General features: G+C 37.0%; 1 protein-coding gene across 2 annotated transcripts in view; it reads right to left on the bottom strand.

The window, feature by feature from the left end:
* Nucleotides 1–2237: 2237 nt before the first annotated feature.
* The window catches only part of SPTA1 (spectrin alpha, erythrocytic 1), a 75473-nt gene continuing 58283 nt past the window's right edge, over nucleotides 2238–19427 (bottom strand). The window contains exons 41-53 of one of the 2 annotated variants that reach the window (XM_009435126.5): nucleotides 19088–19186; nucleotides 18308–18476; nucleotides 17617–17693; nucleotides 14462–14671; nucleotides 11656–11952; nucleotides 10707–10819; nucleotides 9524–9541; nucleotides 9022–9073; nucleotides 6701–6888; nucleotides 5740–5793; nucleotides 5208–5354; nucleotides 4300–4444; nucleotides 2238–2907 (exon numbers count right to left, since the gene is read on the bottom strand). In XM_009435126.5, the coding sequence (XP_009433401.4) occupies nucleotides 2782–2907; nucleotides 4300–4444; nucleotides 5208–5354; nucleotides 5740–5793; nucleotides 6701–6888; nucleotides 9022–9073; nucleotides 9524–9541; nucleotides 10707–10819; nucleotides 11656–11952; nucleotides 14462–14671; nucleotides 17617–17693; nucleotides 18308–18476; nucleotides 19088–19186 (1695 nt within the window). In that variant the 3' untranslated portion in view covers nucleotides 2238–2781. The remainder of the gene's footprint in view (nucleotides 2908–4299; nucleotides 4445–5207; nucleotides 5355–5739; nucleotides 5794–6700; nucleotides 6889–9021; nucleotides 9074–9523; nucleotides 9542–10706; nucleotides 10820–11655; nucleotides 11953–14461; nucleotides 14672–17616; nucleotides 17694–18307; nucleotides 18477–19087; nucleotides 19187–19427) is intronic. The other variant, XM_016929916.4, reaches the window with a different exon arrangement.

Here is a 19427-nt window from a genome sequence, read left to right as displayed (position 1 = left end):
TAAACAGGATCATGCATACAAAGAATTTAGCACAACCCTTGGATCATAGCGATCGTCCAATAAATTCCAGTTGCTACTCTTAAAATGTGTGAAGGAAAAAGATATTGGCTTTTAGTTTAGGTAGAGTTTACTCTAGGTGGAGGATCAGAGAAGACTTCATGTCTTAAATAGTATCTGAACTTGTTCCTAAAGGATGGGTGAGCTTTGAATGCACTGACTGGGGAGAAAGTACATTCTCAGAAGAGAGAATGTAATAGCCAAAGGCTTGATGGTAAGACAATATAGGCCTATTTTAGTGTGTGTGAGTTATTCAGAGGGGCTGGAAACAACTCACAAATGATGCCAAGAAGTTAGTTTGAGTCACGACTTACTTGTTGAAATAATTTGAATACCTTGCTTCAGACATGGTCCTTTTGTCTATAGGAGATAAGGCACAGTAAAACGTTGAACAGAGAGAGGCATCTGGGAAGGGATTCAGGAAGATTAATCCAGCAGCAAAGGGGATGATAGATTTCAGTAGAGAGAAACCAGAGGCAAGGAGATCAGCAAGAAACCCATGGATATCAGCTTAAAAAAAGGCAAAGAGGCTTGAATATGGATAGTGACATTCAGAGACTGAAGGAAATCACAAACATGAGATTTTGAGAAGGTAGAATTCATAGGATTTGGCAGTGAGATAGAAGTGGGGCATGGCTTGAGAGACAAGGAAAGACCTTAGGCCGAGAAGATATTTTTCAGACAGAAATCCATATTTTTTCATGCTTTAAGGAAAGAAATACATCCTCTAATTGGAATTTGATGAAAACTGAATTTGAGAGGAAGGAAGCTAGAGCTCAGAGAAGAGAACAGGATGAAGACAAGTAGATGAGTTAGTCAGATAGCCAAAAGGGCCTCATCAGGGGAGAAAGGCCATCTACTCTGAAGTTCTCAATATTGGAAGAAGTAATCCCTCATTGCACTGAGGCCATGTGAGCAAATTCATTTCACCAGTTCATTCAGTCTGCCCAGCATAACATTGACTAAATGCACAGTGACCAATGGTTAGTAAGGATGTTTCAAGTATTGCTAAGTAATACTTAAAGGTCTAACTTCCACATGTAGTAGTCTTAAGTATGGAAGGGTATAAAATCACTTGGAGGGATTTTTCCAAATAGGTGTTTCTGGAATCTATCTCTATTTGTTTCTACCTTGAAACAATTGATTTGGGATAGGGACAACTTAATAGTCTTCAAAATCTCGTTTGGTGATTCAAATTTCCTCTCTTGATTAAGTATGTGACTACGTGCTTAAAAAGGGCAAACTCTTCTTCCAGGTACACACATTTGACCCACTAAATGACTAATAATTTGATTTAGGCCTTGAAAATTTTTGGCAGGGTTAGCATTGGGGGAATGGAATCACATCCACCTTTGCTTGTGATTATTTTCAGCACAAATAGTTTTAGACTATCCATATGTGGTAAGTGTGATATTAAACAATGCTAATTTTCGATGGCCTATATCTTTTCTAACTGTACTATTTTTGGTAACTTATAATCAGACAATTTAGACATTTGTGAACATTAATTTTGAAAATACTTTCTGCTTGTTATATTCCATAGTATTTGACTATTTAAGAAAAGAATCACTAAAATACCTGTATGTTGTTAGTATCAATGATAACTTTTTAGCTTTAACCAACTTGTTTAAAAAAGGCTCCTATGACAGGATTTGTCCTGCACAGATTCGTTTCTATGCAGAGGAAGGGACTGAGACTTAAGATGGTAATCAAGTGGCAACATGAATGGATTGGTAAGTGGGGACTATTTGTGCAGAATACTAGCAGTTTTATACACAGCAATTAAGATAACTAAGAATTCTCACCAGCAAATGACACCATTACCTTTTATAAATCAAATCAGAATGTCGGCATGTAAACCTGTTCAGAATAAACCTGGCCTGAAAATTTTTGAAGATAGCATCACCTCTTCTTTTTTAAAAATTAATTCTTAATTTTATAAATAATTCTATTAACTGTTACTTTAACAGGATATTGAAGTATTATTTTTATTACATTAAAACTTAAGAGAAAATACGGGAGCTTGGAGGACAAGAGAAAGCCCTGCTATGCTGGAATTTTGTCATTCTGAGAGAAATAACATCTACAATAATTTTGAAGTATGGAAAAAAAAAACAAGAAGAAAACAGGTGTTATGCTGATCTGTGTGTTGTTTCATTGTACAAACTAAAATATTCATGTTCCCCAGAAAATCAAATATCTTTATTTTCAAATTTAAATTTAAACACATTCCAAAGTTTAAAAAAATTATTTGAAAATTGCCTTGGATTTTATTTATCTACTATACCATGGCCCTTCTTTACAGTAAAATTAGCTGCCCACTCTTATATGAGTACAGTTCCCAGAAATATAGAAGCTCAACATTTTACTTAACTTTGCCCCAAAAAATATTTTTAAAAAGAATTACTTTATTCCATAATCGAAATAAAGCAAAATGATAAAGACATGCAAAACAGAACAAATAAAAATAGAAACTTTGACACCCCTCAGCAGTGACTAGTTGCATACAAAATAGCTTCCACTCCTCCAACTCTATTAACCTTTCTATCTCGCACCCTTGAGATTTTTTAAGATCCTACAATAAATGTAATATGCACACAAACACAAGCACACACACACACACACACGAGGCCATCTTTATCTTCCACATTTGCCTGTACTCTTTACCCCTCAGTAAATTTCCCACGACACTAAGATTTTCTACGATCCACGAGGAGCTGCTTATTAGTTGCCAAAGCAGGAATTGGTGAAGCCAACGTAGTCATAGCCAGAGAGATGGCTTCGACCCCGTGGGTCCATATATTGCTGCATATGTGTGGCACAGAATGACACTTGCTCTGGGGTAAGGGCCTGAAAAGTATAAAAAGAGAAAAATACAGTTATAGGGATTCAAAATAGCTGGTTCCTTGGGGCTTCCCATATTACGCCCTAAATGCAGGAGATGGAGAGTCTCTGGAAGACACGAGCCCTATTTCTATTACACACAATTTTTTTCTCATAAATTTATAATTTTTAATGAGTAACTTAACTTTTAATCTCAGCTCTTTCTTGAAAAAGAGAGCTTACTCACTTTGATTATTCTGTAAATCTCATTCCCTAAAGTTGTTTTATTAAATAGAAGGCATTATATGCCTAACAACATTAGTTGACCACTTGATCTATTTCATCTTCCTGGCTGCTTTGAGATGTGGGGACTAGCATGTTTTATGAGTAAGGTAAAATACTCAAGAAGGTAGAATAACTCACCAGTGGTTATACTGCCAGAAAGTGGCAGAGCTGGGACTTGAACCTATGATCCTCTTATGCCAAAGAGTTCCTCTATTCACTGTGCTGTTTGATTACCAAGTGGATCCCTAAAGACTCCAATAAGTTAGCGTGTGGGTGGGTGGCTCCAGATAGTGTCTGGAAGACCACATCATTTTCTTTTTGTAACAGCTTTGTCGAGGTATGATTGATAAAGAATTGCACCTTTAATGTGTACAGTTTTATTGGATGAGTTTGTGCAAAATGATACCATCATGTATGTGACCCTTTGTAATCTGGTTTCTGCTTAATTGTTTTCCCTTTCACTTCCTGTTACTATCTTCTTACTTTATGCTTTAGGTATTAGGAAAATCTGTTTTCTCAAGTTCCTTCGCACACACACTTGCCTTTGCCTGAAACACTTAGGCTTTCCTTTGATGACTTGATGAGTTCCTGCACGTCCTTCAACACTCACCCTGTGTTAATCATAGATGATACCTTCCCTGATGCAAGTATTTTAAGGAGAGGAATGAAGAAAGCTCTTGGAATCAGAGAGAAGAGAGATTACTTCTGGTTGTAATAAAATTCCCCACATCTTTGTTCCCATGACAGATGTGTTTGCTTCTGTTACAGTGTTTTTAACTTGTAAAGTTCTGTCTTCCCCACTACACCTGAATTTAGGGACTGTGTCTTACTAAAGTTTGCACTCCTCATGCCTGGAACATAGTAAGCATTCAATAAATGCTCTTTGAATTAATGAGAAAAAAAAAGAAATAGCCTTAAAAACTGAGTTGCAGATTTTGAATTGACTCTCACAGTACGTTTTTGAGTTGGGTCAAGACAAAATGAAGTGGTTACCAAAGCAAATGACATCTTGTGAAAAGGGAGGTCTGAAAAAAAAAAAGTGGGTGGGTTTTTTCAAAGTAGGCTACCGGGCCTGAGATGACCAAAATTCAAATTAGGATGACAGTGTAGTAGGGGAAGCAACCAGAATCGGACCTGCTTCATGTCTTCTTTGGTAATATATGACTTGCCCTCCGCCAGGGCTTGGAAGGCATTCTCTATTTCATCACTGGACTTGATGTTTTCTGACTCCTTGTCAATCAGGAAAGCAGTATAGTCCTCCAGTGAGACATAGCCCTTCCTGTGGGAGAAATGGATCAGGAGTTGAGCCTTCTCAAGGCAGAGAAGGAAGTCCCCTTTTTAATCCTACTCGGTGTCTCAGAAACAGAGGAAAGCCAGATTCTCCAAGTGCCTCTTCCAACTAAGCTTTCTGGGATGAGATGGGTTATGCTCTCCATTTTGGCTCCCCTTCATCACCCTCTTACAGCCAAACATTACTAAGCCAAATATTACTAAATATTACTAAGTTCCAGACTCCGTTTCAACATGGGTCATTCAGCCTGATTCTCAGTGAATTTTGAAATTTCCCATCAGCACCAGTCCTCAAATAATTTCTGGTCTTCTTTGGTTTTTAGTATTAGCAAGAATTATTCCCTAACAGTTACTTGATCTCTTGATGATTCTAACACACTCCCATAAGCTCATAACTACCCCAACCCCATGTGTTGGTCTCTGAATCACCTATGTCTCCTTAAAATCTCACATACATGAAGGGATTCTTCTCTCTAGTCTCATCCTCAAAAGTAGCTGAAATTCATAGATTGAACATAAATCATGAATTGGAGAAATTGTAAAGCTAGTCCTCGAGTTAAAATTAGCACCATTCACTGCTGAGCTAATCTTGAAAGGGCACCAAGAGCTGCCTAATTCATTTATGGTTACCTATTTCTTCCTATTTTCAGATGAGTTAATTTCATGTTTTATGGATCATTTTACTCTCTGTGCTTCTCCCTCCAAACCCCCATCCCTGCAGCGGTCTGACCCTTACTTAGTCTTGTTCCTACCTCCCTGGATCCACAGCATCCAGGAACTTCTCAAACTTGGGCTCATGTTCATCCTCCTCCACCATGGGCAAGTAGTAATTGAGTCCTCTCAGGCAGGACCGGAACTCTTTGTGAGTCAGGCGCCCTGTCAAATTCTCATCAAAGTGTCTAAAGAATAAAAAAAGAAAAAAAATTTATCAAGCTCAATAGAAAAACCAAGTGAGAACAGAAAGGAATATGTCTTATTGTGTCAGCTGAAGCTTTATTGACCTGTCATAAAACTATCAGAGGACTGAATAGAAAGCCTGTCTGTGTCATGTACATTTTTTTTAACCTAATGGATAGAGAGAAAAGCATAAAACATTGAGAATGAAGAAATGTATTTTTTGAAGTCTGAAAATCTCACAGAAAGCCATGACTGGAGCTAATGAGCATATCTAGATCTTCATTTAAGATTCCACCAAGCCTCATAGAGTGAGAGAAACATTATTTGTAGACTCATTCTGAATAATCTGAAAAACAAAGAAGCAGTTAACTATGAAATTATACTCACTTATAGATTGTGCTAAACTCCTTTAGGGTCTCTTCACTCACACCTTTGGTGTCCCTGAAAGAAAAAAAAAACATGAATTTACCCTGTATATAAAACACAGGTTAGCAGAACACAAGTCACATGGAAGAGAGAGGAATTTTAATGGACAATTTGCTATTTGAGTCATCTAGTTCAAGAGTTGGCAAACTATAGTCCATGGGCCAAATCTAGGCTGCCACCTGCTTTTGTACAGTCCATGAGCCAAGAGTAGATTTTACATTTTCATATGGTTGAAGATAATCAAAAGAAAATTTTTCGAAACATGAAAATTACATAAAATTTAAATTTCAATGTCCATATATAAAGCTTTATTGGAACATGGCCATGGTCATTCACTTATCATAGCTGCTTTTTTCACTACAACAGCAGAATCAAGGAGTTACAGCAGAAAATATATGTGCCTTACAAGGTTAAATTATTTATTATCAGACCATTTACAGAAAAAGTTTGCCAATCCTAATCTAGATAAAAATGTTGCCAAAATGCTATTGAGACCTAGAGCTGCTTTGATATAGTCAATTTATCTAGAAAATGAGTTTCTGCCCTTCTGCTCTATTTGGCCACACTTTAAATGTTTCTTTTATTCTAGACATTATATTTTAGATAAAATTCTATGAAAGGGAATGGTTTCCTAAGAGATCACATAAGATGGTGAAAGAACTCTGAGAAATTGGGTATAAAAGTCAGTTGTTGTCCAAGTGGGTGATGAGTAGGCTCAGGTGGATGGAGAGCACTGTCTTTTATTTCATGATGGATTTCAGTATAAAGAGAAATAGTCATTCCATGGGGCAGTAAAGACCCAGAATATTGGTTCTCTGAAGCAACTCTTTTATCTGGTGCACCAAACTCTCGCCCTTAGTTAAGGTCCTAACACCTAACACCACCTGCACCCCTCCCTGCTCTGGCCACATGCCCTCAATACTTGGCCTGGATCTGTTGCTCCAGGTTGTGTTGCATCCGCAACCCAAGCTGGTAGAGCTGGTCCCACTGCTGAGCCAATCCAATGGTGCTGTATTTGATATCAAGGATCAGAGCGTCTTCCAAGTTGTCCCCCAGGTCCACAATCTTGGTTAGTTGACGCTTCATCGCCTGGATCTCCTTCTGTTTTCTCTGGAAAAATGACAGAGAAGAGAGACAATTAGTTGCCCAGGTTACCAGCTCAAAACCTAGAGGTGGAAGAGGAGATAACAGGCTGATTTTATTTTCAGGGATCTTCTTGTTCTCTGTGAAAAGATGAACTACTTGGGAAAACCACTTCACTTCTACAGTCCTCATTTATAAAATAATGGAAAGTTTAGGTGAATAAAACTTGTCATTCTGGTATTCTGTAATATATAAATCTAAGAGTTAGTAGTTATACACACACACACATACATCTATATCTATATATTCTATCTATCATCTTTCTATCATCTATCTATCTGTCTGTCTGTCTGTCTATCATCTGTCATCTATCAAGAGAGCCAATAAAGAAAAATAAAATTTCCAGAGTCCATGCATCATCATTGGCTCACAGTGATCTGCACTGGGACTTATCTGCAACACTGATTGTGGCTGATCTCTCAGGCTCACTTAAGCTCCACAGTGTTCACTCCTGGGCCGCTTTCATCAACTTTGGATGATGTTCATGGGCTGCTCCTGCCACGCAGACATGTTTTATGCCAAATTTCTGCATCTTGCCCATGCTTTCTCAGTGAGGGAATATTGCTCATAAGGGTAAGTGTGAATTTATTCTGATGATTGTGGAGTGCAGTGAAAAAAATGTGGGATATGACAAAGCTTGTAGCCCTTCAAAGGTCAAATTTGCCTGACATCTTTTTTTTAAGTTTCATTTATATATAATAGATGTACATACTTCAGGGTATACAAGACAATTTAATACATTCATATAATTTGTAAAGATCAAATCAGTATATGTTGGATGTCTATTACCTTAAATATTTGTCTTTTCTTTATGCTAGAAACATTCAAAGTATTTTCTTCTAGCTATTTTAAAATATACAAGATATTATTGTAAACTATGGTCACCCTACTGGTCTATCAATTACTAGTCTTATTTCTTCTATCAAACTGTATATTTATACCCAATAATCAACCTCTCTTCATTCCTCTATCTCCCCCTACCATTCCTATCTTCTAGTAATCTCCAATATACTCTCTATCTTCATGAGATCCATTTTATTTTGCTCCCACCTACGAGTGAGAACATGCAATATTTGTCTTACTGTGCTTGGCTTATTTCACTTAATATAATGACATTCATTTCCATCCATGTTACTGAAAATGTCAGAATTTCATTTTTTAATGGACAAATAATATTCCATTGTGTATACCATGATTTCTTTATCAGTTAATCCATTGATGAGCAGTTAGGTTGATTCCATATTTTGGCTACTGTGAAGTCTCCCTGTTATCGCCTGTCATAAACATGAGAGGGCAGATATTTCTTTGATATATTAATTTCCCTTATTTTAGATATATACCCAGTAATGGGATTGCTGAATCATATGGTCTTTATCTTTTTAATTTTTTGAGGAATTTCCATACTGGTTTCCATAGTGGCTGTACTATTTCCACTTTCTCTACATCTTCACCAGCATCCATTATTCCTTGTTTTTTAATAAAAGCCACTTTAACTCAAGTGAGATGACAGTCAAAACTACCTGACATCGTATTCTCTAGTATTTCATTTTTTTGTTAGAAAAAAATTAAATGTAATCACTTAATTTTTTTCTCCTGCAAGAATAATAGTAAAAAAAAATGTTGAGAAACACTGTTCTAACCCATTACTTCGCTCAGTTGTCATGAGATGATTAGATTCAATTGTATCATCTTACTACGTCATATAATAACAGAAATTTGCCAGTGTTAGGCACTTTTACATTTGCTCCATTACTTCATCATCATGTTCTAAATCCTTTGTAGCCACAAAACGTGAAACCACCCACCCACTGTTCCCAAAGCCTCTCCCACTCTGGGCAGATCAGAGTCTCCCATGAAATTCTTTCTTCAGGGCAAACAGTGACTCTACAATGGGTACTAATTCTATTGTGTAGATGCAGAAATTGAAATTCAGAGATTTAAGTAGACTGAGGTTTATATTCATGATGTGATGGCCTATGGTTAAAATGGACTTCAGGTGATACATACCTAAAAGTATCACCTGGGCTTCCCTTAAGTGATTATTTTTACACTCCTTATAATTTTGGCAATATCTTCAGTTAATGAAAAGACAATACTTACTTTATTTGCTTCCAGCTGAGATTCCAGAGTTCCTGTTTCTTTGAGCAATGATCTAGTTAAGAACCAAAGGAAATCATTATGCATCACATCACAGGTCAATATTTCATACATGCATACCAACTTGAAGCTCCTCTGTTTCAACTTCTCCAAGGTTATGTGGCTTCCATGAAGCAAAATTTCACAGAGCCAAATTTTCACAACCTTGCCAGACTGATGAGAAGGGAAGACTTTCCCTAGTTCTTCTCTGACTAGGAGAAGGCTTTCACATACCCCTCTTAATTATTCTTCTTAAATACACACTTAAGCAATGTAGGCAAGATTCCATCTAGTGAAGTATAAGGGCAGAATGAAATATAATGAGCTTTTCCTTCTCACTCCACGTTTTTATTTACATACTACCAGATTACAATGGAATGAAGATGTCTCAGCACTAACTCTTTCTTAACAAATTCTTCCAGAATAATATAATAAAACAAACATGATGATAACATAAAATACTGACCCATCCAGAAAGTAAGCCCTGGACATGGAGGTCGGGAACAGGAATCACATGAGAGAAAAGGGAGATGATATGTTAAAATGGATTACTTTAAAGATCTCATTTCCTCAGATTTATGAAACATTTTAAATCTTTTGTTGCCACAAAACATGAATCTGTCCACCCACTGGTTCCCAAGGCCTCTCCCACTCTGAGAAGATCAGAGTCTCCCATAAAGCTCCTTGCTTCAGGACAAGGAGCACCAATGTCAAGGAATATGCTTGGTGTTGGACACACATTGCCAGGATGTGATGAAGTCACCAAGAAAAGAGGAAGAGAAGGGTGTTCTGTGTCTTCTCTGCCTTCTGTCAGATGGTTTAGACATGGTATAGGATTTCTTTTTGTTCATTTATCATTGTCAGTGAGTATGTAGAAAAGCATATATCATGAATTGTCTAAACCACCACATTAACCCTCAAAACACCACAGTTTTGACACACCTACTGGATACAACTTTGACCATGTATTCTAATATATTACATCTTCTAAGTCTCCTTTTTCTAGGTCATTTACCCCAGAAGATGTGACATATGTTATCTTCAGGTACAGAACAGTTTGCTATTAATAAGCACAATTAACATAAATTATCTCACTTGATTCTCATTAGAACTTTAGTAGGTACACAACAGAATAGCTTCATATGAGGTATTCATAGAAGATTCTGCTTCTGGTTATGCCAGTAAATATATATGTGACCTTGAGCAAGTAAATTTATCTACTTGAACTTTCCACACTTGGAAACAGAGCTAATAAGAGCTGCTCTGTATGCTTTTCAAGGTTGCTCCGACAGTTAAGTGAGGTAATGGATATGGAAGTACTCTGTAAAGTGCAATATGGCATGCGAACATAAGAAATTGTTATTATTTTGGACTGAAATTACAGGCAACAGAAAGAAAGGTGAGAGTATCAAGGAGAGAATACAGAAATGTACATAATAAGCAGGAGGATGAAATTGTCATTTCTTGGTTTTCCAAGAATTGATTCAGAAAACAGTCAACTCCAAATATAAAGCATAGGCAAGATATGGTGATTTTAGGGCAGAATACATGCTGTCAGAGTCTCTCCTCTTCCCTTCAAACATGTATTTCATCCCTATGGCAAATGGTGGTGGCATAGGGGTCATGGTTTGGGATGTAGCATAGCACACCTGGTTTCCAGGATCCATTGAAGGAAGGTACTGGCATTCTGTTCAAACTCCTGACACATCTCAAAGTTCTTGACCTGTCTTGCCTCTTCCTTTTGCAGCTCCTGCTCCCGTTCCTAAAACCCCAAATCACAGACAACGTGACTGACATTGAAGGCCTTTCTTTGCCATAAGAGAATTGGTCTGTAGGCTTAACTGCATATCTTTCCTCTCTTGAGTCTAACCTATCTTCCACAGGTATGTGCCTGTGTGCTCATATTTCATGCAGTCAACCTCTCTCACCTCTAAAATGTAAAGATAGCCTGTGTATTTCCCAAGAGTATTTGCAGGGTCCTCTAAGACCAAGTCCCGTAACAAGTAAGCTAGTAATAAAAGCAAACCTCCCCTGTTTATAATTTCTTTTGGGGAAATTTAATTTAAATGAACACAAAAGCAGCCTTAAAGGGCCTGCTACCCTTAGAAACAATAGTTACTATCTAAAAATGGTGACATTGTGGTTAGTTTTCCATTACACTTTTTTATGTTTCATAGTTTTAATAATGAACATTATTAACACAGACAAAAGTTAAAAATACATACGTAGCAAGGCACTTTTGGAGGTGTATATAAGAAAGAAAATGTCTTGAATGAGGGGGATATGTAGACAATGAATACATATAAAGCCTCATGAACTTTTCATAGCTCATCATTAGAACCATGTCTTGGGGCTTCTGTTTGCTTCTCAGAATCATTGTTCAATACTCAAAAACAGGAAACTGCCCAAATTATGGGGCATAGGGTATACCTATGATAAACATATTTTCCAGTTTTTCTTAGACAGTCATGTTTCATGACTTCTGTCCCAGTATAGTTATTAATAGTGTTCCTTTTATGTCAAAAGTCTATTTACTTGGATAATAAAGTGGTTATGTTCACTGTAATGAAAGGAAGTTTCTGCCATGTTCCAGGTTACCTCAATGATGTCAGATAGGTGCTTCCAGGTCCTTTCCAGCACCTCCACTGTTAACCAGGTATAAGGGCTGGAAGGCACACCTAAGGCCTTAATCTGCTGGTCTAGCTCCAGCAAACATTTAAAGTCTGCTTGAGCCCCAGCCAGGGAGGCCAAGAAGTCCTCATGGTCTTTCTGCAGCTGCCGAATTTCATTCAGGGAGACACAGTGCACAGGCTCTGACAAGTTTTCTTCCATCTTTTCACACCAGTTGTTCAAAGCTGAAGCCTTATGTGCAAATTCCACGAACAGGTCCTCAGCCTGCAGAAAGAAAAAAAGACACTACCATCTTTCCTGATAAAGCCTCTCAGCAGAAGAGAAGATTGAGGATAAAAATAATGCCTGTCTTTAAATATCTGCAGGGCCACCAATCTAAAAGGGTAGAACTAAAACCGATAGGGACTGTGTACTTTGATGGTTGAACATGTGAGTTAGCGGTACAAGCCCTGGTTCTGGCATTTTCTCATTGTGTGAAATTGTTTAAGTCTTCCATCATTTACAAATGAGGGAGGTCGAATTATTTCTAAAATTATTTCAGTTTTAAAATTCCAAAAGTAGCAAAGGTAGTTTTCAATTATATGATTTCTTATTCTAAAGTCTATCCTCCAGTTCTACCCGGCAAGTAGTAAACATGAAAAAAAAAAAAAAGACATTGAATGAATGGATGAAATAATGATTGAATAAACAAACCAAGAAAATCTGTTATCTCCTTTATCTTATTATCCTACAAGCTTCTGTAGACCACACCCAGCTGACTTCTCTTTGACAAGGCTATGTCATTTTCCTACCTTCCTTTTAAACCTTGTTCAGGCCTCATTTTATGCCTGAAGCTTTTCAAACCACTGCTTAAACTTATTTTCTACCCTCTAACCTGTATCCTTAGCACAAATATATGTATCATTGTATTACTGTCTGGCATTATCCAAGTGCTCTGAATAGCTCTGAATTTTCTGTATTACTGAATGACAGAAAAAGCATGAATTTTTTCAAACAGCAAGTGATCAAATATACTTTTATACTTAAAATACATCACAGATTTTGGGTCAGCAGATAGTACTTCTAAAGAAGTTTGTCTTGAACAAACATAAAAATGAATTTTTCATTCCCAAATACAAGAATTAAACAGAAGAAAACTGGCCCAAATGGAGGGAGGATTTCAAAGGTATTAAACCGTTACATCTGACCCTGTACTCATTTCAGCAATCTATATGCCAAAATAGATCAATACAGAGAAAATTAACATGACCTCTACACAGAAAGGACATAGAAACCTATAAAGTATTTAATATCTTTTTCATAATGTTATAGATTGAGTGAATATTTTATAAATATCTTGTAATCAGAAAATAAACAAAACTCATTGCAGTTTGAAATTATTTTAAAAAGAAGATTAAAAATATGAAGGAGCTTCCTATATAGAATGCACATATATGTGTAAAGTGGCCCACTTAATTGATTTAATTTTTCACCTAAGATTTATTTGATGTAGGCCCTATGTTTTTCAAAAGTGTGGAAATTAACTAAGACTCTGATTTGACTTTTACTCGTGTGTTATTTCCTAAATTCCCTAACTCCTTGACTTAATTTGTTACCAAGTACAATGATTCTTAGGGTCTAGGAGTGCTCAGTAATTCCACTGACCATTCTGATTTCCTTTTATTTATTTTTTGAGATGGAGTCTTGCTCTGTCGCTCAGGCTGGAGTACAGTGGCCGCGATCTGGGCTCACTGCAAGCTCCATCTCCCGGGATCACGCCGTTCTCCTGCCTCAGCCTCCTGAGTAGCTGGGACTACAGGTGCCCGCCACCACGCCCGGCTAATTTTTTGTATTTTTAGTAGAGACGGTGTTTCACCGTGTTAGCCAGGATGATCTTGATCTTCTGATCTAGTGATCCACCTGCCTTGCCCTCCCAAAGTGCTGGGATTATAGGCGTGAGCCACTGCACCTGGCCTCCTTCCATTATTGATATTTTTATGACCAACATCCAATGCCTTAGCAGCCAACATTTGAAGGAACATTTTGATTACATATTTATATGGAATTTTATATGGATGTAGTAATGTAATAATGTTACATTATTATATTAATCCACATTAATCATACATATTTATTATGTATTATTAATGTACATATATTTATGTACATATAATGTACATATAATTATGTATATTAATAATACATATTACATCCATACATATTTATATGGATGTAATAATGTGATAATATGGAATTATTACACTTTTAGATTCATTATCTTTTTTAATAGTGATAACAGAAAGGCAGAATAGAATGGTGATGCTACTCAATTTTCTAAATGGGGATATCAAGGTTTAGAGATATTAAGTGACTTTTACAAGGTCTTCAACCTAGGAAAGCTTGATATAAGGTGAGAACATGTTTTATGACAACTTGTCCAGTGCTCCTTTTATTTGGGTTAGGAAAAGTACAGGGACAACCTTGACTTTTGCCTGACAGTTTTAATTCTATCATACACAAAGACCTCCCATCCTCTTTTTCCATCCACCTCTTCCACTATGTTTGCCTGGCTTCCATCTCAAGTTAGTTATGCAACTAATCAATCAATCTAAAAAATTTTTTTAAAGCTTCTTTTCAATCTACTTTTTGCTCAGTAAGAATGTCTTCCCAACATCTTTCAATGCAATAAAAGGTTTTTGTATTATCCAAACTGAGTTTCCAATATCTGTTTCCGAATTTCATGGCTAATACACAGGTAACAGAGAACTGATCATGCCTCATAATTTTTTTAAACCTTCTGTAGAGGCAGCTGTTTCTCCAGCAATTTCTGTCTGTGGACTGCCGAGGCTTCCAGCAACTGTTCCCAGCGCTTCAGCAGAGCGGCATAACGCTCTTCAATGGCTTTAGACTGGTTGTGTTGAGCAGAAATCAGTTTGTCCTTCAGGTCGGTGATCTCGGGAAGTCTCTCTTGCTGGAAACTCTGCAGACTGGCATCCAGAGTGTCCTGAGAAAGATCAGGAGAGAGGCCATGAACAAGAAAATGGTGCAAGGGTCATTCACATCTGGGTTCCACCAGATTTTAATCATAGATAAGGCTAGGCAAGAATTAAGATGATGATTAAGAAAAAGGAAATATAACTTAGAGATGTAAGCAAACATTTGGGGCTGAAAGCTCCAGTTTACGTATATTTTACAATTAGATTTTATGTTAGGTATAAAATTAATTGATATGGTTTGGTTTGACTGTGTCCCCACCCAAATCTCAAGTTGAATTGTAGTTCCCATAGTCCCCATGTGTCGTGGGAGGGAGCCAGTGGGAGGTAACTGAATCATGTGGGCAGTTACTCTCATGCTGTTCTTGTGATAGTGAGTGAGTTCTCACAAGATATGATGGCTTTATAAGGGGCTTTTCCCCCTTTTGTGCAGCACTTCTTTCTGCTGCCTTATGAAGAAGGATGTGTTTGTTTCCCCTTCCGCCATGATTATAAGTTTCCTTAGGCCTCCCCAGCCATGCTAAAATATGTCAATTAAACCTCTATTCTTTATAAATTACCCAGTCTTGGGTATGTCTTTATTAGCAGTGTGAGAACAGACTAATACAGTACATTGGTACAGCAGAGACTGGAGTGCTACTATAAAGATACCTGAAAATGTGGAAGTGACTTTGGAACCAGGTAACAAGTAGGGGTTCCTAGGCTGGGCCCAGGGCTCCCTGATTTGTGTAGCCTAGTGACTTGGTGCTCTGCATTCAGCTGTTCTAGCTGTAGCCAAAAGGGGCCAAGGTGCAACTCAGATCATGGCTTCAGAGGGTGCAAGCCCCAAGACTTGGCAGCTTCCATGTGGCATTGAGCCTCCATGTACACAGAAGTCAAGAATTGAGGTTTGGGAGCTTTGTAGATTTCAGAGGATGTATGGAAACACCTACATGTCGAGGTAGAAGTCTACTGCAGGGGCAGAGTCCTCATGGAGAACCTCGGCTAGGGCAGCACTGAAGGGAAATGTGGGATTGGAACACCTGCCCCTGACAGAGTCCTCATTGGGGTACTGCCTAGTGTCCTCCAGACTCCAGAATGGTAGATCCACCAACAGCTTGCAACATGGATCTGGAAAAGCTGCAGACAATCAATGCCAGCCCATGAAAGCACCTAGGAGGGAGGCTGTACCCTGCAAAGCCACAGGGGTGGAGCTGCCCAAGGCCACCCCTTGCATCAGTGTGCCCTGGATGTGGGACATGGAGTCAAAAGAGATCATTTTGGAACTTTAAGGTTTAATGACTGTCCTATTGGATTTCAGACTTGTATGAGGCCTGTAGCCCTTTGTTTTGGCCAATTTATCCCATTTGGAATTAGTATATTTACCCAAAGCCTGTACTCTCATTGTATTTAGGAAGTAACTAACTTGTTTTTGATTTTACAGACAATCTCATGGAGCTAAAGAGACATAACTTGGCATAATGGGTAACCGTCAGCCAGGATTTGAGGGGCTATAATAAGGAAACTGCAGAAAAGTAGTCAATATTGTATTTTCCCCTCAAAGCATTTTAGATGCCAAAACTGTATAGGGCACAAGTCTAGAAGCCAAGCAGAAATGGTAGCTAAAAATGTAAAATCCTAACTAGAATTTTCAGTAGTGACACAGTGCTGACTTCAGAACCCATCAGGTAGGAGCAGCCCTGGTTAAAGGGCTTCCATTGAAATGCCTGAAAGGCCACAGAGGCAAAGTGAAAAAGGTGAGTCTTCAAAGAAATTGAAATTTTGTCCTGGATCATTTCAATCCCTGAACAAAAAGTAGGGGCTGGATGGCAGAGGGTGTTATTATAGCTTTAAACCAAAGTTCATGAGTTAATTATAATACTTTAAATATAAACAGACTCACTTTTTCCATAAAATTATCAAATTAGGTAAAGTAATACCCAACTATACAATATTTACAAAAGGCACATACAAATTATGGAGATAAAAATGTTTCAAAAAACCCTAAAAAGTGGAAATAGATATTTCTGCAGACACTAAAAAAATGTTGGTGCAGTATACTGGTATCTGAAAAAGTACACTTTAAATCAAGAAATGTAATTCAAGATAAAGAGGAACATTTTATAATTAAAAGTATCAGTCTGTCAAGATGATTTCACAATTTGAAATGTCAACACAACTTTTAGCCTATCCTCAAAATTTATAAAAATAATGAAGTATTTAAACAACATGATTAAAAATGAAAATCTGGTTGGTAATATAAACCACTGCAAAATACACATTCTTTTCAAATGTACATACAATATACAATAAAATAGACTGTTGCTGGATATAAATCAAGTTTCTGAAAAATATAGAATATATTTTTAAAATACAGTGGAATTAAACTAGATATAAATGTCAAAAAGATAATGAGAAAAGTCCCAAATATTTGAAATTAAATAATACACTACCAAATAATAAAAAGATAATAGAATAAACCAAATAAGAAATTTCAAAAAAAATTAACTGAATGATAAAAGAAATGACAAAATTTGCAAAATGCAGCTAAAGCTTTGTTTGGGAAAAATTATATATTTAAAATCGATATGTTAGAAAAGATGAAAGGCTAAAATTTTGATAATCTAATTGTACATCTCAAGAAATTAAAAGAAAACTTTAAAGTAATTCCAAATAAAGTAAAAAAAGATAATAATATAAAAAGCTTTTAATGGAATAGAATACACAAAAAAAAAACCCAGAGAAAAATTAAAAAGCTGAATGTTGGTTGTCTAAAAAAAAAATTGATGAAAACCCAGTAGCAAGATTCATGAGAGAGAGGGAAAAAATAATAATTAGGAAATTATTAATATTAAGAAGGGAAAATCTTACAGAGGCTACAGACAATAAAATCCCAAAATTCAGAAATAAATAATCATGGAGGATGAGCTTCTGTGTGAATCAGGTCTTGGGCTTACCTAACATCTATCAATCTCACCTGTTTCGCCAGGAGAGTGAGGAAGTCACCAAGGTCTGCACCATTGCCATTGGTCTTTAGGCTTGTTTCCTTATCAGCTGAAAGGCCAAAATAATTAAGAAGAGAAAGACATTTGGTCTTGTTTGAGTCCTGGGAAGCAGAAAAGGAATATTTACAACACACAACAAGAAAGCTTCTTGACTCTCAAAGTTGATGATTAATTGGAATATGTGAGCAGTGGGACCAATGGATCGTTTTTCTACCTAGGCAGGATAAAACTTAACGAAACAGAGCTAGGGTCATGAGAGCTTTTGAGTACTTCATAGAAAAAAAAAGAGAAATTGTAGATTAGATATGAATTGTAAGTAAATCTAACAAACATTTTAGATTGTTTCTTAGAACATTTTGCTATGGCTTTCCCTTTCTGAATGTCACACACAAAATCTCCAATTCCCCAAAAATGTGTTCTCTGGAGTTACGGTACATAATTACTGCATCATCATATCTATCTCTTTCTCACTTTGTGTGTGTGTGTTTATGTGTGTGTATGTGTGTGCAAATGTGAGTGTAATTCTGTCCAGAAAGGATAGGAATGGGTAGTGATGGAAACACCTCCTTTCATACAGTAAAAGTCCCAGAGACCATTCTACACATGGATGGGATTTATTAGGATTTCTCAAACCCAAGGGACCCTGAACCTGACACATCATACCTATCCAAGCCTCTACCACATCAGCCTTCCAGTTGAATTCCTGAAAGGCATAATCGTCTTCCAATTGCAACTTCCAAGCAGCTATTGCCTTGGCCAGAGAAGGGGTCTTTTCATTCAGAGCCTCTATCTTGGAAGAAATCTCTTTGTTCTGACTTTCCTCCTGCAACACCTGTGAGAAAGGGAGAGACAAATATATTTATAAATGTGCAGGGCTGGAAATGTGAATCCATTAGTACCAATAGAAAGCACTCATCTCTCCCATTTCAAATATATTACCAAGTGTGACCGTCTTAGTTTGTGTAAGTTTCTAGGAGGTAGGGAGTCATCTCTGTTTAATGGTCTTTATATAGCAGTTAGATCAATGAGGATTTATTAAAAACTACATTTAAAAAAAGAAATGATTCTCAAATTTAAAAGAGCTTTCAGTGTTGTTTTCCTCTTAGAGGCTTAGAAAGCAATTTCTTCAAATTCTTATAATATTCTATGGCCAAAGCTAGTGATAAGACTTTTATAAACACCATGTTCTGTACAGGACAAGATGTCAACAAAGGATTTAAGGAAAACTGAAATGTGTATGTATAAGAACTTAAAAAAGAATTACAGCAATTGAGTAGATAATTATTTGCTAACCACAACAACAAAAGGCAGTTTAGAAGAGATTGTTAAAGTTCTGCATATGATCTTAGCACTGCTCTCTGCATATGATCTTAGCATTTCTACATTTGGGCCAGTCCCTTTTGGAGAATGGAAGTTTGAGCTGGAATTCCTGAACTAGCTCACCTTATTTAGGATGTCTTCTCCTTGTGCACACACATTTTGTACTCGGGTCTCATGGACAGCAAAGTCATTTTCCAAAGCTTCATGCTTCATTAGCAAGCTCTGCATAAATGAGTCAGTGAGAATCAAGATATCCAAAGCTGGAAAATCTATATTCACTCATATTCAGACTCACTGATATATTATTCCCTAGGGTTGATTCAATGAAATTGGCAGACTAGGTGAATGCCCACTTTTTCTGGAACAACTATACTCAATTGCTTTCTCAAATTCTCACTTGTCACTGAGTGCAACTTACTGGAAAAAAGAGTCAAAGATATACAAGTGACACTCTTTCTAATTT

Source organism: Pan troglodytes, chromosome 1, assembly GCF_028858775.2.
Source record: "Pan troglodytes isolate AG18354 chromosome 1, NHGRI_mPanTro3-v2.0_pri, whole genome shotgun sequence".
In the NCBI taxonomy this organism is placed as follows: domain Eukaryota; kingdom Metazoa; phylum Chordata; class Mammalia; order Primates; family Hominidae; genus Pan; species Pan troglodytes.
The sequence above is the reverse complement of the archived record's forward strand: the minus strand, read 5'-3'. Positions and strand labels throughout refer to the sequence as shown.